This window comes from Gymnoscopelus microlampas (assembly GCF_963454915.1).
Source record: "Gymnoscopelus microlampas genome assembly, chromosome: 8".
Lineage (NCBI taxonomy): Eukaryota > Metazoa > Chordata > Actinopteri > Myctophiformes > Myctophidae > Gymnoscopelus > Gymnoscopelus microlampas.
Window position 1 is genome coordinate 18385940 of NC_139945.1, and position 22147 is coordinate 18408086.

At 43.3% G+C, this 22147-nt stretch overlaps 1 protein-coding gene across 4 annotated transcripts in view; it reads right to left on the minus strand.

Annotated features, from left to right (window-relative positions):
• Nucleotides 1-22147, minus strand: part of ryr1b (ryanodine receptor 1b (skeletal)) — a 148858-nt gene that overhangs the window by 56343 nt on the left and 70368 nt on the right. For 2 of the 4 annotated variants that reach the window (XM_084064375.1, XM_084064373.1), the window contains exons 40-72: nucleotides 21424-21697; nucleotides 20794-20911; nucleotides 20102-20234; nucleotides 19832-19926; nucleotides 19221-19356; nucleotides 18523-18706; nucleotides 18299-18410; nucleotides 17610-17730; nucleotides 16916-17085; nucleotides 15031-15251; nucleotides 14331-14421; nucleotides 13659-13799; nucleotides 12961-13121; nucleotides 12493-12571; nucleotides 11829-11918; nucleotides 10988-11137; nucleotides 10641-10718; nucleotides 10054-10129; nucleotides 9160-9283; nucleotides 8321-8436; nucleotides 7928-7995; nucleotides 7491-7612; nucleotides 7008-7057; nucleotides 4857-4917; nucleotides 4259-4385; nucleotides 4002-4110; nucleotides 3744-3825; nucleotides 3418-3548; nucleotides 2747-3067; nucleotides 2032-2272; nucleotides 1703-1790; nucleotides 965-1057; nucleotides 395-412 (exon numbers count right to left, since the gene is read on the minus strand). In XM_084064375.1, coding sequence (XP_083920501.1) covers nucleotides 395-412; nucleotides 965-1057; nucleotides 1703-1790; nucleotides 2032-2272; nucleotides 2747-3067; nucleotides 3418-3548; nucleotides 3744-3825; nucleotides 4002-4110; nucleotides 4259-4385; nucleotides 4857-4917; nucleotides 7008-7057; nucleotides 7491-7612; nucleotides 7928-7995; nucleotides 8321-8436; nucleotides 9160-9283; nucleotides 10054-10129; nucleotides 10641-10718; nucleotides 10988-11137; nucleotides 11829-11918; nucleotides 12493-12571; nucleotides 12961-13121; nucleotides 13659-13799; nucleotides 14331-14421; nucleotides 15031-15251; nucleotides 16916-17085; nucleotides 17610-17730; nucleotides 18299-18410; nucleotides 18523-18706; nucleotides 19221-19356; nucleotides 19832-19926; nucleotides 20102-20234; nucleotides 20794-20911; nucleotides 21424-21697 — 4181 coding nt within the window. The remainder of the gene's footprint in view (nucleotides 1-394; nucleotides 413-964; nucleotides 1058-1702; nucleotides 1791-2031; nucleotides 2273-2746; nucleotides 3068-3417; nucleotides 3549-3743; nucleotides 3826-4001; nucleotides 4111-4258; nucleotides 4386-4856; nucleotides 4918-7007; nucleotides 7058-7490; nucleotides 7613-7927; nucleotides 7996-8320; nucleotides 8437-9159; nucleotides 9284-10053; nucleotides 10130-10640; nucleotides 10719-10987; nucleotides 11138-11828; nucleotides 11919-12492; nucleotides 12572-12960; nucleotides 13122-13658; nucleotides 13800-14330; nucleotides 14422-15030; nucleotides 15252-16915; nucleotides 17086-17609; nucleotides 17731-18298; nucleotides 18411-18522; nucleotides 18707-19220; nucleotides 19357-19831; nucleotides 19927-20101; nucleotides 20235-20793; nucleotides 20912-21423; nucleotides 21698-22147) is intronic. The other 2 variants (XM_084064376.1, XM_084064374.1) reach the window with 1 other exon arrangement.

The window sequence follows — 22147 nt, forward strand, 5'->3', positions numbered from 1 at the left end:
TGTAAATGTGTCTGCTAATATTTGCCTTGTTGGTGTGTGTGTGTGTGTGTGTGTGTGTGTGTGTGTGTGTGTGTGTGTGTGTGTGTGTGTGTGTGTGTGTGTGTGTGTGTGTGTGTGTGTGTGTGTGTGTGTGTGTGTGTGTGTGTGCACGTGTGTGTGTGTGTGTGTGTGTGTGTGTGTGTGTGTGTGTGTGTGTGTGTGTGTGTGTGTGTGTGTGTGTGTGTGTGTGTGTGTGTGCGCGCGTGCGCGTGTGTGTGTGTATAAACTGGGCTCTCCGTTTAAGGTGCTCCAGTGCGGTAGCCCATGGGAGAGCTTGATGAAAAAGCCTCCCTGTAACTCGGGGGGTGCCATGCGGTCAGCACAGCGCTCTTTGCGTGCACAAACACAGTCTAACCTCTGCGTCTCCGCCACCCTGCCCGCGTCCACCGCGACACAGGACACATGAGGAGAAAACACAGTTAGCGACATGACCCTAGACTAACGGTCTAACGTCACTATGTGAAAGTACCGCTTGTGTAATACATCTACATCAGAGGTTCTCAACAGCTTGTTTTCAAGCAACTGGGGGGACTCACTTACAGATGGGACCCTATGTAGAGATCTCTGGTTCCAAAGGACCAAAGTTAAGAACCAGTTTAATAACTGGTCAAATAGAAAACAATCAAACAAGTATTCTGGTTCTCCGGAACCAGAGATGAGATAGTAGATAGTAACGTTTATTATTCATTTGTGTGGAAGTGCTCCATGGCGTTCTGTCTCTAGAGATGGAAGAATGTTAGTGAATTATTCATTATGAGCATGTTACTGCTTGATGTACATTTATTAATGAGAAGGGTAAAGCTTAACTTATACTCCATGGCATGATGGTGACGCTTGCCAAAAAGCGGTGGCTTCATAGCAAGCGACAGCATCTTATTACGGCATATGAATGAGCTAGCGTATGTGTCTCGTGTGCCGCTCTTACCTTGCTCATATTGCTCTTACTGGCGGCCGTGAGGAAGGACATGTTGTTGATCTCGTTCATCACCACAAAGTTCTGCTCCTCTCTCTTGAAGTTCTGCAGTGAAGAGAAGACATTCAGCTGATGATACAGTCAAATAAACAACCTGTACTTCCACCACTGAATGATGTTAAAATGGCCTGAATTGTTTGCTTCCCCTCCTGTAATAATAAGCAAGTCCAACTTTATTGTTCTACTATAAAATCAACAAAATTCTGTCTGTATGTCGTCCGTCCGTCCGTCTGTATGTCTTCATCCATTTTCTCCTCTGTGGGTTTATCAATCTATCTGAACTTGTACATGGGCGTTGACAATTGGGAGTAAGGAAGGGAGTAAGGAAGTAGATTTTTTACTTTTCCCAAATGTATGTTGTTTATTGCCATTCTTGCCATGGGATCTGTAGTCATAGTCCCATAGCCTGTACGGACAGTAATGCTGTGGTTCTATGGAGTCTGTAGTTGCGGTCTATGGAGTCTGTAGTTGTAGCACGGATGGACGGTGGGTGGAAATGCGGGTATGGACTAGTGACTCTTTACTTTAAAGCTCACACGAGGTAGGATATTGCAATAAAAAAAAATATATTAGGCCTACATTATAAATAAATTAATATTTGTAAGATGTGTGATTTTGTTTCAAGGTTTAATAATCAAATCAAATCAATCAATGATGGAACCAGGGCAGACAGGAACAGGTGATACTCACATGAGATTTGGACCAGAAAATGAAGACCTCTCCCACCATCCTGAAGAGCTCCTCAGCATCTGGGTCAGGACAGGTCAGCCACCTTGCCCTGAGTGACATTGACCACAGCAAAGGATTAACCACTTAAGCCTCACCTTGTCATGTGACGTGTCAAGCTGCGAAAATAACTGATCTACAAGTCGTACATATTTACCAGCTCACAACACATTGCAACACATTGTGCAGCAATTTTGAATGTGTGACATACAAGGGAAAGGGAGTATTTACTGGTCCCCGGAGTAGGGAAATGTTATTTTCTGTACTCAACCAGCGAATAGTGTATAATGTACCTGTTGTTGTCTACGTAGCGGATAAGCAGAGGGTACAGAGCGTACAGGTCTCTGCAGAGCACCGCAAACTCGTCCCTGATGGTACCGTCTTCGCTGTCCACCTCCGACTTGCCCTCCATCCTCAGGTGTTCCTCCTCAGCCACCACCTTCCCTGAGCGCTTCTTCAGCTTCTCCATGGTGGGGATGAAGTGCGACTTGAGCATCTCTGGCAAGGCCCTGCTCACGATGGGCTGGGAAAACACTGGACACACGCACGCACGCACGCACGCGCGCGCACGCACACACACACACACACACACACACACACACACACACACACACACACACACACACACACACAACACGAGATAATGGTTAACACTAAGCACTAGAAACACTTGCTCTGTATTACTCTGTACCATGCCAGCATCTCTTATCTATGTCTTTCCAATCTTAAGATACGACTGGTAATGTCTATTTGACCTTGGCCTCGATTGTTATCGTGACCTATAACTTTTTCGACCCGAAACTTAACAACTTCTCGGGGCAGCCCGGTGAGCCCACTGATCATTCCCGCCAAGTAGACGTGCATGAAAGTTAATCATATATTCTCAACTTTTGACAGAGTCACACCAGCACGTCCAGTGTGCCTGTAGCCGAGCATCTCAGTGTGATCGTCCCCTAAGACCAAACAACCCCACCGTCGGCTGTCCTTTGAGCTCTCGTTTCATTTTACCTGCCAGCCTCTTCATCCAGGAGGCCTCGTCGATACCCAGGTTGTTGACCACAATCTTCATGATGCTGCCCAGCAGCTGGTTGAGCTGCTCTGAGGTGACCGAGGTGCACAGCTGCCCCCCCTGCTCGGGGAAGTTCTCCTCTCCCCTCTCCCACCAGCGAGGGAGGTAGTTACACAGCATGGGCAGGGTGATCTCGATCACGTGGGGCATCTCGGTGTAGCGGGCCCCGGACTCGGCCAGGTCATGAATCTCCTTGATGAGGATCTCCAGCTCGGGGATGTCGGGGCACAGCTCCTCCACTTGGGCGGGAATACCGAGAACTGAGAGAGAAGACAAGAGCCGCAGGTTAAATTACTTTGCAAATGTCTTGGCTGTCGGGCAGTAACCTTGTATCTTGAACTTTAGCCCTGCGCCACCTGGAGTTTTTACATTCTTTCTTTTTTTTTAAACATTTGGTATTGTACGGTTAAGAAAAAGAAACAGCTCATCGGTTAATAAAACGTAGGCGAGGTGCTTGAGCTGAAGAACATCAAATTGAAAAATGTAATTTTACTGCGAGCTTTCGGTCCAAGACCTTCTTCAGGCAACATATGGTTAATTTAAAGCTAATGGAAACAAATGGAATCAACTAGCCAGCATACAGTAGGTGAATTGGAGGGCTGGGACTTACTGGTTCTCTCTCTGGGGGTCTTGGTGGTGTAGACGGAGAAGGCGTTGTACTCGTTGAGGGTGGGCTCCAGGTAGGCAACCGGCATGGCTGCCGCTAAGTGGGCCAAACACTCGCCCAGCGCTGGCCTCTGCCTGGACATCACAACAATTCCACAATCACAAAGTTGAGTCTGAAGCCTATATTATTCCCCCGGCCCATAGTATGACAGTGTTGCTTGCCAACAAATGTTGATCTAAAGCTAACACACACAAAACGTGTGTGTGTGTGTGTGTGTGTGTGTGTGTGTGTGTGTGTGTGTGTGTGTGTGTGTGCGCGTGCCTACTCACTTCTCTACATGTGGAGTCTTGACAGCTCCCAGGGAGTAGATGCTACACATGATACGATAGCAAGAGATCTGCAAGTCATCCACTGAACAGGAAGAGAACAATAATATTAATACCAGCACACTTAACTCTTATAGCAAACAGACTGGATAACACAAAGGATTTTACAATTTAGATTGGGGGTCCAAGAGATCACAAATGTATCAAACCGGGGGTCCTTGAAATTAAGTTATTTAACAGATGGTATGAAGGTCTACTCACAAATTACGTCGTCCCCAAACTGATGCTGGGCGATGTGGTCGAACAGAGAGGTGAGCACTGGAAGCAACGCAATGGTGGTGTAGTTGATGTTCTGGGACACGCCTTTCACCTGCACACGCACGCACAAGGATGACGAACAAAAAGAGATGCTTGTTAGCATTAGACCAATTAATGATAACAGAAAGAAAGAAAAGAAAGAAAAGAAAAAAGAAAGCAAAAAGAAAGAAAGAAAGAAAGAAAGGAAAGAAGGTATTGACCTGATTGCGGCTGGACACCTTTCCCAGTTTGAGGTTCTCTACCATCTTCTCGATGTCATCGGCAGCGCTCTCAAAGAACTGACGCAGTCCTGCCTTGACGATCTCTGGACCGGACTTCATCACCGTCCTGTGATGGACAGAACAAATGAACAGCTCACAAATAATGTAATTGTCATTTCATTTTTCTACTACTGCAACAGACATCCTATTAAAAATACACTTGCTTGCTTACTTTTGTTTCCATTTGTGTTTATGTATAGTACGTTACATTTCTTTGTGGATGAAAGGCGTGATGCAAATAAAGTTCGACTTGATTTAACTGCAGCGTCACTTTGAACGGATTCTCAATGAGATTAACTTATAAAGTGAATATTTGCTGTCAGGCTATTGAATGCCCTGTGGGTGGAGCATAGTCTTATTGAATGCTGTGTGACATGAGCTTAGTCAGACTAAATCGTAGTTACATTTTAAAGCAATTCTCTTAATGTACCTGCAACTGTAATGACTTCACTTTGCTGCAACTGATACCAATTCATGATACTGATACAGTTCTTCTTAGCATTGTTATTATTATGATGAAGTTGTGGTTTATCGTTACCTGGCATCCAGTGACCGTGACAGGATGTGCAGACAGTTAACCACTGCACTTGCATCCGTTCCTGTAAATGCAACAGAATATTAGATGTTATCAGAGGTATCCATAGAATACAGGGCTAACAATTCTGTGAGATTAATTAAAAAAAACAAGTTTATTACAATAATTCAAAAAGCAAACACATACATTAGAGCAAAGTATGCTATAAAAAAATGACATACTTTTAACCATGTAACGCTAACCAATCATATGTCTCTGGGTCTCCCAGTACGAGACCCGTTGAGAGCATCTGGTGTAACTGCTCTAGGACTGAGTGGTATGACTTTGAAGTTGAACCACAATACAACTCTGTCTCAGTGCTGTCACATAATAATGTAAAGTAACTCCATGTCTTATGTATTTTGTTAATTTACAGAGATCAGATTAATGAACAACACAGACATTCTAATCTCAAATGGAAATAGTCACCAATTAAATCAATATAATACAAACCAAAGATTAATCACACAAGTTTAGTGAAAGCGATAGGAGAAGGTATCGTTAGTTATTTTTAAAACAATTTAGTAAATTAGTACATTTGAATCGACCATCAATATTAATATCAAATACAATAATTCCTAATCTGAACATGTGGTATTAAAGGTACAAATGTAATATGACCACATATAAGATTAGTTTGTACATGAAATTATTACATAATATAAAACATTCTTAAAGACCTGCACTAGCACTTGAGTCAAAGTTAAAGTGGGAGCAATAGAGATTATTTGGGCAATGTTAATCCTTTCTATTTAAGAGAGACACTTTGAAAATGACAATATATTCAATATCTGGAAACTGTATACTTTTGTATTCATTTTCAATTAAATTGTACAGTATGTCCTTAATTAAACCATATTCTATTGGAGATGTTGCCCAGCACATACAATAATGAATCTATAAGCTATTACACAGCAAAACCCTCAGCATTAATTTAACTCTGATAGTGTAAAGAATTGTACACACTACACAGAGTTAAATCAACACTGAGGACTTTACAATGTACAATGGGGAGAATGAGGATTTCAGAGCAGCCAGCCTGAGAACACAGCTACAAAACAATACAACTAGAGCCAATATACAGCAACCCCTATATTACATTTGTTTCATCTTCGTTTTGAAGTATCTTCTCTGTAGCAAGTCTAAATCCCCTTGTACTATAGTCCCTTATCGTTCCTGACCCCTACTGGTTGGTTCATTGGGGAGGGTGTAGGCGAGCATGTGTCTCCTCCAAAACACCTGACAATGACCAGGAGGACATAACGTGTGCAGAGGAACATGCTATCCCTCCCAGTTCAGCCCCCCACGAACAGGCGCTCTGACCAACCCATAGGAGACGCTAGTGCAGCGACAGAGGCCAAGCTCCTCCCCAGCTTCCCTCCCACAACCACAGCCAATAGGCTCTATGCACAGCAACCATATTGGAAAGAAATTGGGCCTCTTCCTTACTTCCTTCACAGGAGTTACCAATGATAGTAATAATGAAGGCTCTGTTCCGTTTCGTGTAGCACAGTGGTTATCAAACCTTTTAATGTCAAGGACCCCCATAACTCTGAGAGTGTTCAAATGCATTTGGTTCCATTTGTACACTTTCAGAGTTACATACCTGTAAGGGGCCATTTATAACCACCCCCAAGGAACCATGAGGGACACTGTACCACACTTTGGGACCCACTGGTGTAGCAGAGTGTTTCCAGTGAACGAGATTATTGCCATGATCGATGCTATGCACGTAAACACTTCAAACTAACACTCATGCTGCCCCTGTGCCATCATAAGTGACGTATGACTTTATTGAGGCCTCACAAAAAAGCTGCTCACAAACACAACCAACCAAACAGAGAACAGAAAGGCTGTGGAAAAAATAAATAAAATAAAGAGACAAAACAAGAGACAACGGCAAGCAAAAGCACAGCTGTGGAGAATGAGAAGAAGAGATAAAAGAGTTAAGCTCAATTTATGATCCGTCGCACGACGGTGTCGCTTGCCGAAAATGGCGGCAAGCGACACCATCGCCAATGCCGGGTGTATAAATTAGGCGTTAGATGAGTGGAGGGGATACAGGAGAGTGAGAGAAAACAGAGAGATCATCATTCCACCATGCAGGTTCCTTACCAAACAGAGAGACTCGGTGTCTCACCAGAGCAGCCAACTTACAGAAGATACTGAGGTAGAGAAGGAGAAAAGGAAATAAAAGAACAAGAGAATGGACAGGCATGACGGTTCCTACACACAGTCAAGTTCAGAGTGTTCATTTAGGTGTGAAAGTGTACAAATGGACCCTGACTGACGGGTCCATTTGTACACTTTCACACTTAAATGAACACTCCAGATTTTGCTGCGTACGGAAGACAGGGCAGGGAGGGCATTTGAAATCACGTTAAAGCAAAAAAATGGAGGGTAATGTGGGAGTTAAGGGTACTGCACTGAAAATAGGCAAAGATAGAAAAGAAATGAAATGTACGTAAGGGAGGGGACAGTATCAAAAACAAAAGTGTTCGTAAAAAAAGAGAAACAGAGTTTAACTTTTCAGAGATCACCTGAGTTCTTTTGGTCGTAACGTTTGCTATTCGTAAGCTTGTATAATCACCACCTTACCTTGCGATCATCTCTTTTTCCTTATTGGACGAGTGGCCTCCGGGGCCCAGCACTTTAGCAGGGGTGGACAGGAAGTAGAGGCAGTGATTCTTAAAGTACTGATTCACCAGTGGCAAGAGAATCTGTCAAATAAATTATACGCATTCGTTATCCGAGACCAAGTTGATCTCTGCGACACAGAATCATCTCATGAGCAGGGATGTGCTGATGTACTGATTGTTTACAGGGAAAATGCACAAATGAGAGCTTTAATTAAATAGAACAAATATGAAAATTAAGTTACATTTTTGTGTAGCCACAGATGCACTCATAACAATTACTGGCTGATACCGAAATTCGACTATTATATGCTGATATGTGGGAGATAACTAAGTGCAACCTAAAACACAGTACCGTATTTGAGAACGTGATTCCACCATCAACATTTGTCACCTCACCTTGGCAAAGAATTTGATCTCCTGTTCGTGTGGAGATTTCTCCACTCTACCGCTGCTAACCACAGCCTCTGTAGAGGAATAGGAAGCAGAATAATTAGGACCTGTCCAAGATATCTGAACCATGACCTGACCAAGGATCAAAGTACATTTAACCTTTATTTAACCATGAATACCCTTTGTCCAGTCTTTGTCCTGTCCACTGACTACACTGTCTCCATGTCCCCTACGCTTTCTCCCTGTTCACTACACTGTCTCCCTGTGTCCTGTCCCTTACACCAGCGGTTCCCATAAGTTAGATTTGGTGACTGCCTGGGACCCAACCATAGATAAATACAACATGAATGAACCACTCAGGTCCCATTTCAGAAATAGTAAAAAGTCAGGCGACCGTACCAAGATGGGCAATGAATTCCTGAGCGATATCCATCCATTTAAGTAGCTTCTGCAGGAAGCCATAGGCAAAACGCTTCTCAATGGAGGAGATGTCCTGCTCCATGTCCTTAAGACCCCTGAAAAGGAGGAAAGAAAGAAAGAAAGAAAGAAAGAAAGAAAGAAGGAAAGAAAGAAAGGAAAGATTAAAGGAGGTATCCACAGCTGTTGTGGCAGTGGTTTAGTGCATGTTGGGGGTGTCATACAGTAGTTTAGGTCTCAGTCAAGGCAGGTCTATGTTGAGACAAAGACAGGCACTGTCTTGTCTGCATTAAATCTAAGGAGTGCGTTCTGTGTTGCAGGGAGTACATTTAACGCTGTATTTTCTGTGTTGCAGGGAGTACATTTAACGCTGTATTTATTGCTGTCTCCGTTCAACAATAACCACAAAAGTGCTCTACACACAGCTCCACTTCCTAGTGGCATTTGCTCAGCTCCCTATACTGTACTTTCTCTTGTAGTTTGTTTGTGTTCCACCTCGCTAAAGAAAACCTACATGGTGCTGAGTTACGCACTGCACTTGAGATTGGCGCGTTTCAATCGGTTGTTATTAACGTTAAGCGTGGCTCAGTCAATTCGCGATAAGATTTTAGAACATAGTTACAACTCAAATTTTAAAACTTGAAGAATCTAAAGAGTTTAATTATGGAAATAAAGCAGATCAGTGTCGTCACGGATCCATATGGGAAAATCCATTTCAGATTCACTTACCCGAGACCTAGTTAGGGGCTCGGGTAGGGTCTTGCGTTTCTGGTTACGGATGGATCCATGCTACCCTCTAGGGTGGGGGTGTCATACAATACCTGGTGACAGCAAATCCATTGAGCTGCAGGAACTTGAGCAGGTCCTGGGCCTTCTCTCTGTCTCTAGCCTTCTCTTTGGCGGTCAGCGTGTCGTATGGCACCAGGAGAGGGTGGGTCCCACCACCTGAAAACACCACACATTGATCATAGGAAATACAAATTAAAACTACAATACTTTTGGACCACCACGCATTGCACCCCCCCAACCCTGCGCTCATTGGCCACCATTGTACCCCCCTAACCCTGCACCGTGATTGGCCACCATTGTACACAGGTTGACTCTATTCAGGACTGTGATTGGCTAGTGAAACACATGACACATGTGCAGTCCTATAAATAGGACTGTGCACTTAAAAAAACACATGTATGTTTTTTTTTAAGTGAATCACCCACTGTGATGACTACTGTGACCACACCGCCCACTTCACACTGGGTGTGATTTTCTTTTTCTTTTTTTTAAACTTTTTATAAGTTTTATGTCCGTTGTCTCCCTCTCCCGAAAGAGACAGGTAATTGCAACGATGTCTGAACTACAATAAAGATGGTGGTGCATCTGGTGAGCCATCTGCTTCAAATAACTTTACAGACAGTCGCTAGGGTCTACATTTCTCTATGGAAGAGTAGGGAGACCACCTCCAAACACTGCAGATGTACTGGTTATATTGAATATACATACTCTACCAATGTAGATTGATTAAAATAACATTTTATTCATTCAAATATGAATTCTAAACTAGGACTGATGAGAGGAACCAAAACAAATATGTCTATCAACGTTCAAGAGAGATTCATTTTACTACAGAAGATTTGCAGAAGGAAATCTGTGAAACTTTAGATAAAAACAAAACAAAAAAACCTAGAGCTTGAGAATTGTGCCATCGTATCCCATCTCACCTTTAGACTGTAGCTCAAGCTTCTTCTTTCGGCCCCAAGTGTTGTGGTAGTTCTCAGCTAGCTGTTCAGCCATTGACTGGAGAGAGAGGCAAGACAATGATACATCAATATCAATCTGCCACATTCCTTCAAAATATACCGTTTTTTGTTACTTTATTTTGGTTTTAGGGTTAGGGGTAGGGTTAGGTTAGGGTGATAGATATATAATTTAAAAAAAAAATAAAAAATATAAAAAAAAAATGTTTATTTTTTTATTTTTTTATTTTTTTTATTGGTGGCTTTGGGTAAAACATTGGTGGCTATAGCCACCGAAGCCCCCCCCCTAACGACGCCACTGGTCTATAGCCTGTTTTGTCCAAAAGTTCAGGAACTACAGAGTTCCTGGAACTGCTATAGTTCCTATTATGCATTAGTGTTTCGACCTCACTTCAAGGACAGTGAAGATTAGGCAAAGGAAGATTTGACAATCGAAGCGTGACAGCAAGGCTCAAGACACTATTTCTGCACACGACGACGACTACACCTCTATGTGTACATGACGACCAACACAACAAACTCATGTGACTGTCAGTGGTGTTGACTCCTACCTGCAGCTCTCTGGAGAGGGCCATTCCAGTGTAGTCCACTGGCTGAGGGTTGTAGCCGTGGCTGGGGTCGTAGGTCGCCTACAGTCACACACAAAACATTAACAGAACCCAGGTTTTACTTCAACCATCTTGTGATAATCAAGTATTTTCTAATCCCATATCCTCCCCTGTTCTCCCTTCCTTTTATTTTGATTTGATTTGATTTATTAGACATCATGGTTAAAAGAAAAACACATGGTACATTCTTCTCAGGGAAACATCAAGACTCTATAACGCAAAACACTCTCATGTTCCCCTCTCCTCCCCTATCTTCCCCATCCTCTCCTCTCCTCTCCTCTCTTCCACACCTGAGCAGTTTGAGAGATCTTGCGTGTGGTGGCCGCAGCGGCTTTCTTCTCTGCTTCTCCCTCCCCATCTCTGGCTTTATCCAGTGTCCACTCCCACGCCAGCATGGCTTTGATGGATTCCTTGATCGGCCATCTGTATATTTCCTTGTCCTGAGAGGCAGAGAGAGAGAGAGAGAGAGTTCTTAAGAAGCTTTAACAGCTTTGGAAAGACAAAAACGACATAATAATCCGTGGAGAATTTTAGACCTGACAAACATCCACATATCAAACACACCTCTGTGTGTGTTTATAACAGTTCAACCCCATTACTTATGTGTGCACAAAATAGAGGTTAAGGAAGCAGTAAATATTTGTTTAGGATAGAGTTATAAGCAAATGAGAATCAAGCATCAGAATGAAAAAAATATGAAATTAAACCTGCAATCTGTAAGTTTCATGTTCTACCCTGCATCCGAACCCAGGTCTCCTGTGTGGGAGACCAAACTTCTCGCACGGATACAGGAGGGAATACCCGCTTGTCCAGGGGATATATTGTATATTGTTATGAGATTAAGGCAGTACTACCTGCCAACCAGCAGGTGTCCTACCCAACACCAGGGTGTACCGGTACATGTATCAGTGGAAGAGTAGGGAGACCACATCCAACTACTGCAGATGTGCTAGTTATATTGTATTAACATACTTTACCAAATTTTGTTCATTAAACTATGTTCTGGATTACACCCAAAACACTCAATTTGAGGGAAATGGACCAAATGATCTGCGTTCGTAAAGACACATAACACATATTAAAATACATAATGTGAAATCACTATGAAGAATAACAGGTGCAGTTCCTTACCTTCTCAGAGAAGGTCTTGTACGGCCGCAGCATGGGGTGAGTCTTGGCGTTCTCATCCAGCGCCTCTCCATACGACCAATTGTTCTGAATCTGAAAGTGGATATGGTGGTAGAACCATCACTAAACAGTGCTAGAGGACAAAACACTTACTACTTCTACCACAACTAATAATAATGAATAAACTTAAACCCTACGTCTGTACATCATCCATCATCATACAATTAATGTGGGTTTCTCTCTCCTGATTGGATAAAATTGGTATCCCGACTTAAAAAAGGTATTTTCTATTTACTAAAGAGCTGGAGAGACGGGGAGACCCCTGTCACTGAACAAACACTCTACACACTAGCAATGACTACTATCAAAATATAGCGCTTATAACTTTTTAACACTGCACTTTAACTTTTTAACAATAACATTTCACTTACTGTACAAAATCTTACGATACTAATAAATACGGATGAATAAAAATACATCTTGATCGGTTCCGATTGATTGACTCATCGGCACGATTGATCGGTTCTGGTCGTTTCCGATACGATCTGAAAGATCATATTGGGACATTCCTACTACTACTAATTACAAACTCTGTTTACCACCGTTTATAGACAGAATGCATCTCAAAGGGTTCTCTAAACAGCATGTGAGAGGCACTGTGACTGACCTTTTCAAAGGCCCACTTGTCATGAGTGTGCTCGGCAAACTTGTTGATGAAGGGGTCCAGTCTCTCTGGGATGATGGTGCTGTGAAGAAACAAACATATTTCAACATGTTCAACTCCCCAAATACATTCAACCTGGGTTCCACTCCTACACAGTAAAATCAAGAGGGCAGGTTGAGTTCTGAGATCCATAAGGGTCCATTTTAGTCTCATAGTTAACTACTTTCAACCTGGTGTCCCTATGTTGGGTGTGTCAATGTCAATATAGGTGAATGAAAAAGATTTTCCAAAATTCTACAAGCTCACGTGTCACATTATGAGCGTGCATATAAAAACTATTTAAAAATATATATTTTCGCAGACATGTTCACAAGATGGATTTTGTGAACCACAAAAAAACACATTAAAAAAAATATGGTAAATGGTGCATTTATATATTTCTATATTATCTATTTCCTGCTGGTTGCTCACTTGGCAGTCTCCACTGGCTTGGGGTCAAAGTTGCCCTCCGCGTCCACAGAGGCCTTCTTCTCTGTGGCAGAGAAGCTGGCGTCCACGTAGTCCGGAGGGATGGCGCCCCCTATGGCACAGAGGCAGGGCATGGCGATCTTGAAGAGCTCCATGTCAAATTTCTGTCAGTGGAAAGCGGGCGGAGATGTCAGGGCTGAAATGCAGCGATGTCTGGACGTTTTTCTTCCAATACAACACTACGGCAGTTCATTTCACTGATTAGTATATTATATCACTGATTAAATATTTTGTACCAGGGAGCCCCATAGAAAATTTTAATTTTTTGGAAAATATTTTCAAATAGCCTATGTAGATAGAGTTAAAGTGGTTAAACCGCTTTTTATACTATATTAACAATCCGCCTCAAGGACCCCTGGGGTCAGTGAAGAGACAGTGAAGATTAGGCAAAGGAAGATTTGACAATCGAAGCGTGACAGCAAGGCTCAAGACACTATTTCTGCACACGACGACGACTACACCTCCACTGAATCAGGATACCAGGTAAACATCAAACTTAGCAGCAGTGGAAGATTTTGGGGTGAGTGTGCATTCACAGACTAAGGGTGGGAGGTCATTCCACAGCTTGGGTGCCAGAAGAGGTATTCAAAAAAGCTGTGTCATAAAAGTGTCTAGTCAGGGGTTTGGACGACGACTCTCACCTTGTGCGCCAGAGACTCAAAGATACCATAGAAGAGTTTACGGGACAGATGCAGCTCTTCCTCTGAGGTCACACCGAAGTTCCCCCAGCCGTTGGGTAAGCAGTAGTACTTCCAGCAACGCTCATAGTGATTCGTCAATAGCTAAATCAATCAAAGAAAGGCAGGAGGTTAACACATTTTTAACATATTGAACGCCAGAGGTTAATCTCATAATGTACACACCAGTGCCAAGGTTTTATTGTTGTTTTTTTGTTTTTTTCATATTGCCATAGCCCCCGCTAAATCCGGTAAAAACGCGCGTTCATTTGGTTCTACACACACAGGGGATCTGTGTGAAGCGAGCAGTGAAAACCGCGACCCCATACGTTCCGCCATCTTGAAGTTACAGCGGAGAACGTTAGACCGTGCGATGCGAGGAGAAAAACAACAAGCGGATACGCTCGAGAAAACCGGAACCCATATATTTCCGTTTCCGGACCGCCCACCGGAACCGGAAATGGATCAAAACATTTGGAAAGTGCACTTTTTCGAATTAACATTGGATTTTCAAAATGTCAACAGTTCGCGTAGATCTACGCGACTGGCAGTCAATGTGTTAAGTGGGAAAAATGGCAGATGAATACAAAACAGAGCAATGATCTTCAATCAAATTAACAATGTTAATAGTCTGACCTTAAGAGGCATCTTGGCGAACTCGTTGAGGATAGGCACATCAAACACCAGCCTTCTGAGCAGATGCTGCAGCATCGAGGGCCGCAGGTACCTGAAGATGTGCACAGTCAAATTCACATTTACAAGAAAATACTCTAATTATAATAGCAAACTATACTGTGTTGAGTAAATATTAAAGTTGAGATTAAACAAATGCCTTTTTAACCCTTTTAGATCTCATCTAATGCCTATCTAGAATTTTGAGAGATAGATACTCTCATGTCATGCCGTTTCATCTGGGCTTTAAGAATCACAATATATTTTTCCTATTCTACACAAGGTATTTGTCAAAGTCTGTCTGAAAATAGCCGATCTATAAACTCACAACACGTCGCAGATGCGACACATTGTGAGTTTGTAGATCGTCTATTTTCGGGCGTACGGCACGACAACACAGTCAAATCTGGAGAGCTGATAAGCTCTGAACATAACTGCAATCCTGGGTTTCCAGAAGGTGGCAGACCCTTTTACTATTCTGGTTCATTTTCCGGTAGCTTCGTTTGATTGGTTCGGCAGCATTTGAACCAGAAACACATATGAAGGTGTCATATTTGTTTAAAGTTTGGGAGCCCTTGATTTACAGTGTACCTGCTACCAGCATTTTGGACCAATTTGTGATGGTGTTCAAACACAGAGAGGACAAACAGAGTCATGAACTGACTTGCAGAGGGACATGAGACACTCCTCGATGACGTCCCTCTGGGCTTTGGTGAGGGCTCGGCCGCGGGACAGTCGGTAGATGGTGTGCAGCATGGAGTCGATCATGATGGCGCGGTGCTCTGTGCCAGCAAACAGCGGGGCGCACTTGGTGCACAGAGGGAGCACGGCGGAACACAGGTAACGGTTCAGGGCCAACGCCATCTCAGTAGTGCTGAACGCCAGCTGTGGCGAGGAGCAAGAGAGGGGAACAGAAGAGAGGGGAACAGAGTTCCAGTGACTCCAGAGACACAGTGTGCCATTTCATATCAACATTTCAGGGTGGTAGGGATTAGAATGTATCGCTAAGACAATACCAAGTATGCATTGCGTATTGATACTTCCATATGAACGAACCACAGTCTACAACCTCCTAGATACTTATCTTAACCATGGGCTACCTTCCAGTTAAACCAACTAATGACCGGACGGTTGCAGGTTTGGATTCCAACAATATGTCAAGAAATGCAGCTGATTTACTCATGACAAAATGTCAGCACTAGATAGCAGTGTTTTATAAATTGGTTGGTAGTCACTGCTGATTCATCAAAAGTGTTTAAAAAAAAGAAAAAAGAAAAAAAGAAGAAGGTCAAAGAGTTTGCGATCGTTCTTTAATGATTACATTATTATCAGACTAGCTCCGCCAGCAAACCCACATTGGTGAGGATTTTTGGTAAGGAATTTATTCCAATATTGGAACTTTTTCTGCTAATATCTCCTGACTAAATGTTAGCTTGGCTGTTGGCACTGATGTCACTTGCAATGCAATGTTTCGAAGTGACTCACCTAGGTATGTATTTCGTCATGCGTCTCGCTAGCCAATCAAAGCACACCCTTTCAACATATTGTCACGTGTCACGTGAAGCTTGACCAATGTTAGCTTGGTGGAACCAAAGGAAATCAAACTAAAACATACTCTCCACCATGCCTTCGGCCTGGCGGAGACAACAAGGGCCGTTAGCCCTGTCTAACTGCTCTTATTGAGACATTTAGATTGTGTCAAAGGTCATGTCTCACCTAGACACAGGATCTGACACAGATTTATTTTTTATTAAGATATTTTTTGGGGCTTTTTCTGCCTTTATTGATAGGATAGTAGGCTGACAGGAAATGGGGAGAGAGATGGGGGGGACACACAGCAAAGGTCATCGGGATCGGGAATCGAACCCGCAACACGCTGTCAAGCTGGGTTACCACTGTGGTATGCGCCTGGAAAAATGTTGTAATTATATTTTTGCTCCCGTTTTAGGATTATTACGGTCATTTCCAGGTTGCGCGGGCCAATTAGTAACTGTAATGTTTGGGCTGGGATGCTTTTCCGTAAAAGTGGTGGCATTAAGGACGTGCGTTTGTATGTGCGTCGACGGAGTGGGGCGGTAGAGTGTGCCGGTTGTGGTGGGCCGGCGTGGGCCAAAATGCCAGGGCTGAATTTTGGTCCCAGTCCGGGACAATAATTCCTTTTAACAGGTCGTTCATGAAAGTCCTTGTGGTCTTGTTTCCAATGAGAACCTGTGAGCAATTAGGGGTTAAGAGTCTTGCTCAGGGACAAATTTAATTTCATCGACACATATGCTGGCCTGGCCTGGAATCGAACCTGGGGCAACCAGGGCCTCTGGCTCCCTAGGCAGGCTCACTAACCACTCAGCTGTGGCCGCCCCCGGGGTAGAAGTAGAAAGTTACATGGTATGGTGCTGCTTTAATCCAATTCTGGTCTGGATAGGACTGGATTTAGAAACCATAAGGAATATCCAAATGGCCGCATCCAGAACACAATGCAACACAAATAAAATACATGTAATCATACTGATTCCTTCACAACAGTGGATGTTACTTTTTCTAGGCTTGCTTACCGTGTCAAGGGAGGCAGCAGCCCTCAAGTCGGGCAGGAAGCCCACCTCCAGAACGTGAAGCAGGAAGTCCTGGCTTTCGATACCGTAAACTCTGTCCAGGAAAAGCACCATGGCGGCCTTGTGGTCCGGCACAAAGCTGGCCGACATCTTGGGTTCAACAATCAGGCTTTCTGCAGAAATTCACACCATTTACATGTTAGAAACCCATCATTGAGCACATCAAGTGACCTAGTGCAGTAATTCTCAATCTTTTAAGGCCGCGACCCCCCAAAATAATCATATTTGAACTGGGGACCCTCCACCTGACAAGTACTTAGAATTGTAGGAGTTGAGGCATTACATTTGTTTTTTGACTCGGTTCCACAGATAAATATTGTGAAAATAGCCGATCTACAAGATCACAACGCCTCGCAAAGCATCGAATCTCTCCACAGCCGATCTCCAGTGTGACACAACTGTGAGCTTGTAGATCTGATATTTTAGCCATTAAAGAATCATGTGATTCACACCGTGCATGATCATTTAACCCATTTAGACCTGAGGCCGATTCTAAAAACGCCTTCTAAATCCTGACCTAAGCTTTCTGAAAAACGTCAAATATGTATTCAAATAAAATTAAAAAAATACATTTGATGTCATGAAACCTTTAAAAAAGCATCCCGAGTGATTCCACCACAATATGCTTTCTTAATACCTTTTCCATAGGTGGGAATCTGCACACAAAGGCTGATGACTCCAACCAGGTCCTCGATGGGCACCAGAGACCTCAGGATGGCTCGGATCCTCAGTGCTTCACCCTTGCCTGCTTGGATCAGCTGTGGAAGGAGAACATTTCAGGTCATCAGAGGGTTCTACAATCCTCGAAGCAGCAATGTGCGATACGTTGCCCCCTTTTTTATGTTGTTTATGTGTTTCCTCGCTTGATGTTTTATGTAAAGCACATTGAATTGCCTGAAAATGTGCTATACAAATACATTTGCATTGCCTATCGGTTTAAAGGGGGAACTTGTGTTTGCCTGCTCCATCTGACTCCCCAATCCCTCGTCTATTAAAACACATCCCACATGCCCAACACATTATGGCTACCAGAGCGGTACAAACTTAACTACAACCAGTGTCCTGTTTCAGTTTTTGATTCAAGTTGTGTGAACTGGTACAGTAAGGAGCTCAAAACTATCTAACAATTTAATCGGCTATTACTTCACTGTGGAGACTAGGGATTAGAATCCTCGAACCCCTAGTCTCGATCGACAAGCTCACAACGCATCGAGTTGTGAAGTTGTAGATCTGCTAAAAAAAAAAGTAATGTTCACCTATGACATTCCCAAAATAGGGACACCAGGCTCAAAGTGGTTCATAACACGTTGGAGTCCCTGTACTCACATGCATCTCAGGGGCACAGCGGCCCAGCAGATCGATGAGGGCTGAGTAGAATGACATGATGGCATTTCCCAGGTGAATGCGGTTCTCTTCCTGCTGTCCCTCACCACCAAACCTGTCAACCAGGAACACAAGAGACCAAAATTCACTCATGTAGATCGGTCAACCAAAAGGGGACGAATTGATAGGGATTCCCGGTTCATCTCCTCAGCCGCACATTCACTTACATGAAGCGTCTGTCCTTTTTGACGGTGGGTCCATCCCTGGCGGGGTCCTCTGAGATTTTGATGGCCTCCTCGATGGCGGCCAGCAGACCGTTCCCGCCCTCTCCTCGGAGGGCGGGGCCAAAGCACTCGGGACGACGGATCAGCAGACGAACCACGACGTTGGCGTTCTCCTCCACGCTCTCCCCTGTGAGGAGGGGTGCAAGGTGTCAGTCGGTGCAAAACTCTCGAGCTATATCAGACGCATAGTATATCTACATCTGAGAGCAGTGGTTTTCAACCTGTTTCATGCCAAGGACCCCTAAATTGATATACATTTGGCCCCGGACCCCCATCTGAAAATGTTTTGTGCCAGGGACCCCCAGAAGCAAAGATTAGAGTTAGAAATGTTCGCTTTAAAAAATATGTATATTCAAAGATATGCACACTTTTTCAAGGTTTTTCAAAAATAGCAGATCTACAAGCTCATAGCGCGGCACTCTGTGCCGCGCTATGAGCTTGTATATCTGCTATTTTTGAATAGCCAAAGCTAAGTGGTTAAAATGATTGTGACGCTGCGTTAACTAATTTCACTGGGGACCCCCTGGTACTCCCTCAAGGACCACTGGTGGTCCCCGGACCACTGGTTGAAAACCACTGCACTAGAGTGCCAATTCATATTAGCACAAAATCCTAAAAAGTCTTTGACCGATATGACACACCGTTGACGAAGACGGCAAAGCGGAGGAAGTCCAGATATTTCTCTCCTCCACAGGGGTTCCAGCCGATGTCAGGGTAACCCTTGGACAAGAGCATGGGGCAGCTCTGCAGTCCACAGCCTGCCAGGTACGTCACCACCTAACGGTACAACATCAATCATTGTCAGTACAGTACAATGTCACCACCTACATCAGTCAAACCTCAATCATACAACGGGAAGTTGAGTTGGTAAGTAAATACGGTATATCTCTTGTCTCTGTCTTACAGTATGACTGATTTATACTATACGAAATTATATTTATCCAGTGACACGCTTGTGCAACAAAGTATAATTTCATCCTGTATGTCCTTTGTCGTAAATTAACGCCCGCTACTTGATCATACTACAACGTCACACAAAAGTAGTTTTTAGCTTGTAGATCTGCTACTTTTGCATGATTTTATTTGAATCATGAAAATCCTTTGGACATAGACAGAAACGAAATTATTCGTTTTTGATTCTTGTTTTGTTTCTTGTTATCTATGTATATATATATTTTTTTAGAGACACAGGAAAAGCTGTCAGAGGTGAGGTGCATAAGTGTATTGTCTCTTCTTTTGTGTTTTGTCCAACCTTCTCCAGGTCCTGCTCTTGAAGAGCCAAGGCCAGCTCGTTGTTGTCAATGCAGGAAGCAGCAGCCACGTCCAGGGGGGTGGAGCCACGCATGCCTGCAGCATTTAGCACAAGTTAGACCTAAACCAAGTTCTATTCATAATTCTTACCACAAATTCACGCAATTCGCTAAACTCAATGTTTCTCAAAGTGGACCACTGCTTTAAGCAACATCAAGAGAAGGGAGTAAAGAAACAAAAATTAGATTAGTGCTTTGGAGCTGAGACTGACCCAGGCCTATCCCACTGTTCTGCAGCAGGTAGCTGAGGTGGTCGAACATGGAGCGCTGGTTCTGCCGGCTGATGCGACAAAAGTAACACAGGAAACGACAGCAGTTGGTCACCATCTGGGGGAACCGGATCTCCTGAGGAGAGCGAGTGAACGACATTTGTGAGATACATTATTTATGTATTTGAATTACTGTACATATCTTATGTATGTGCTCTAATGGTCTGTTTGAAATGTACACACTTAAAACACTCCCTGATAAAAGACATGCATGACATTTCTTTTAATTTAACAGAAATTTGTATTGTAATTTTTTTTTTTGTAAATTTGTTAAAATACATATTTCAGGTGTTTTCCCCCTTCCTACCTTACCATCGTCATTATGATGCTTTAACTTGAGAGTGCACTCTATTCTCCACTTATTTTCACAATAATTTTCCTAAACTGTCTCCTCAGCTTTCCTACTGTCTGTCTCTCCTACACTGCCTGTCTGTCTGTCTGTCTCTCCTACACTGCCTGTCTGTCTGTCTGTCTGTCTGTCTGTACTACACTGTCTTTCTCTCAGCTTTCATACTGTCTGTCTCTCCTAGACTGTCTCCTTCTCAGCTTTCATACTGTCTGTCTCTCCTAGGCTGTCTCCTTCTCAGCGTTCACACTGTCTTTCTAAATAAAGACAAAGGGAGTGTTAATGTTACCTTGGAGTCCCCTCCACCTCCCAACACATTGACCATGACCTCCATGACTGTCTCGTGCATCCCCAGGGCTCGCATTAGGTTGGGATGCTGGTAGAACACCTTGTTATTCATGATATTCCTGGAAATGAAATAAAAACATTATATCACAGAACAGAAGTAAGACCTAAGCTAGAAGTTGAGGTTTAAATCACATAATCTTTCCTTCTACAGTCTTACACTCTGTACTTTACCTTGTGCCAAACTATTATTCAGTATTTATTCTAATGATCAATGAACATTACCTATTTTTATTCAGATATTTATATTGTAATTTATATTGACTTTGGCATTATTTAAAAAATCCCCAAAATTGAAAACTAGTGACAGACATAGACACATGGAGCGATAACATCATTTCCCCCTTTGCCTTCAGCCTGGCGGAGATAACATAACATAACATAACATAACATAACATAACATAACATAACATAACAAAGGACAACAAGGGCTTTCTTGTGTTATCATTATTTTGAATTCATTTTCAATAAAGTGCTCAATCAATCAATCAATCAATCAGTCAATCAATCAACATTTTCATTCCCTCCTAATAACCTCCACTAGTATATCATAAAGGAGCTGGGCGACACTGACCCTATGCTCTGGATCATCAGCCTCTCCTCTTCAGGCCCCATCTGGACGATGAGCAGCGAGCGGATACAGCCGAGACACTCCAGCAGGTCCATGGTGTCCTGGACGGAAATGGCGTTGACGGTGTAGGCCTTGGGCAGGGCTCGGATCAGCTCTCCCAGCCCGTCGTACTGTCGGTGGAGCAGGCTGAACATGATCCTCACCAGCTCTGGGTTCTGGATGAAGGATTCCTGGGCCCAGTGGATCATGGTGTGGGAGATCAGCTCCTGGAGGGTACCTGGGTGCAGGGAATCCAGACAGGGAGGATTGCACAGGTTTGTCCGTCTTTAAGGAGCTCCGGGGCTTCAGTGAAATACCATTGAACTCAACGAGTGTCACCTTACCTCTAATGCTGCATTACCACCAGCAGTGACAAAGTGACAGGCTACAAGCCACTTTGAATAGAAGCCAGCGACATGAACATACAAACTGATGCCCGCCCGAACTACAAAAGATTTGTTTTTACTCAAAGTTGAGCGGTGCTTAAACTTTTTGCAGCGCTCAAATGGCGCATCCTTTTTTTGTCAGTGCAGGTTACAATGACTAATATGCAATGACTAATATACTGATCAATATACAGTACTGATTGAATATATTCAAATCCAAAATTCAAGCACATTTCTGACCTTATAAACAACATTCAAATTCTCTGGTTCATATAATGTACTGTATGTTTACGGTAATTAAG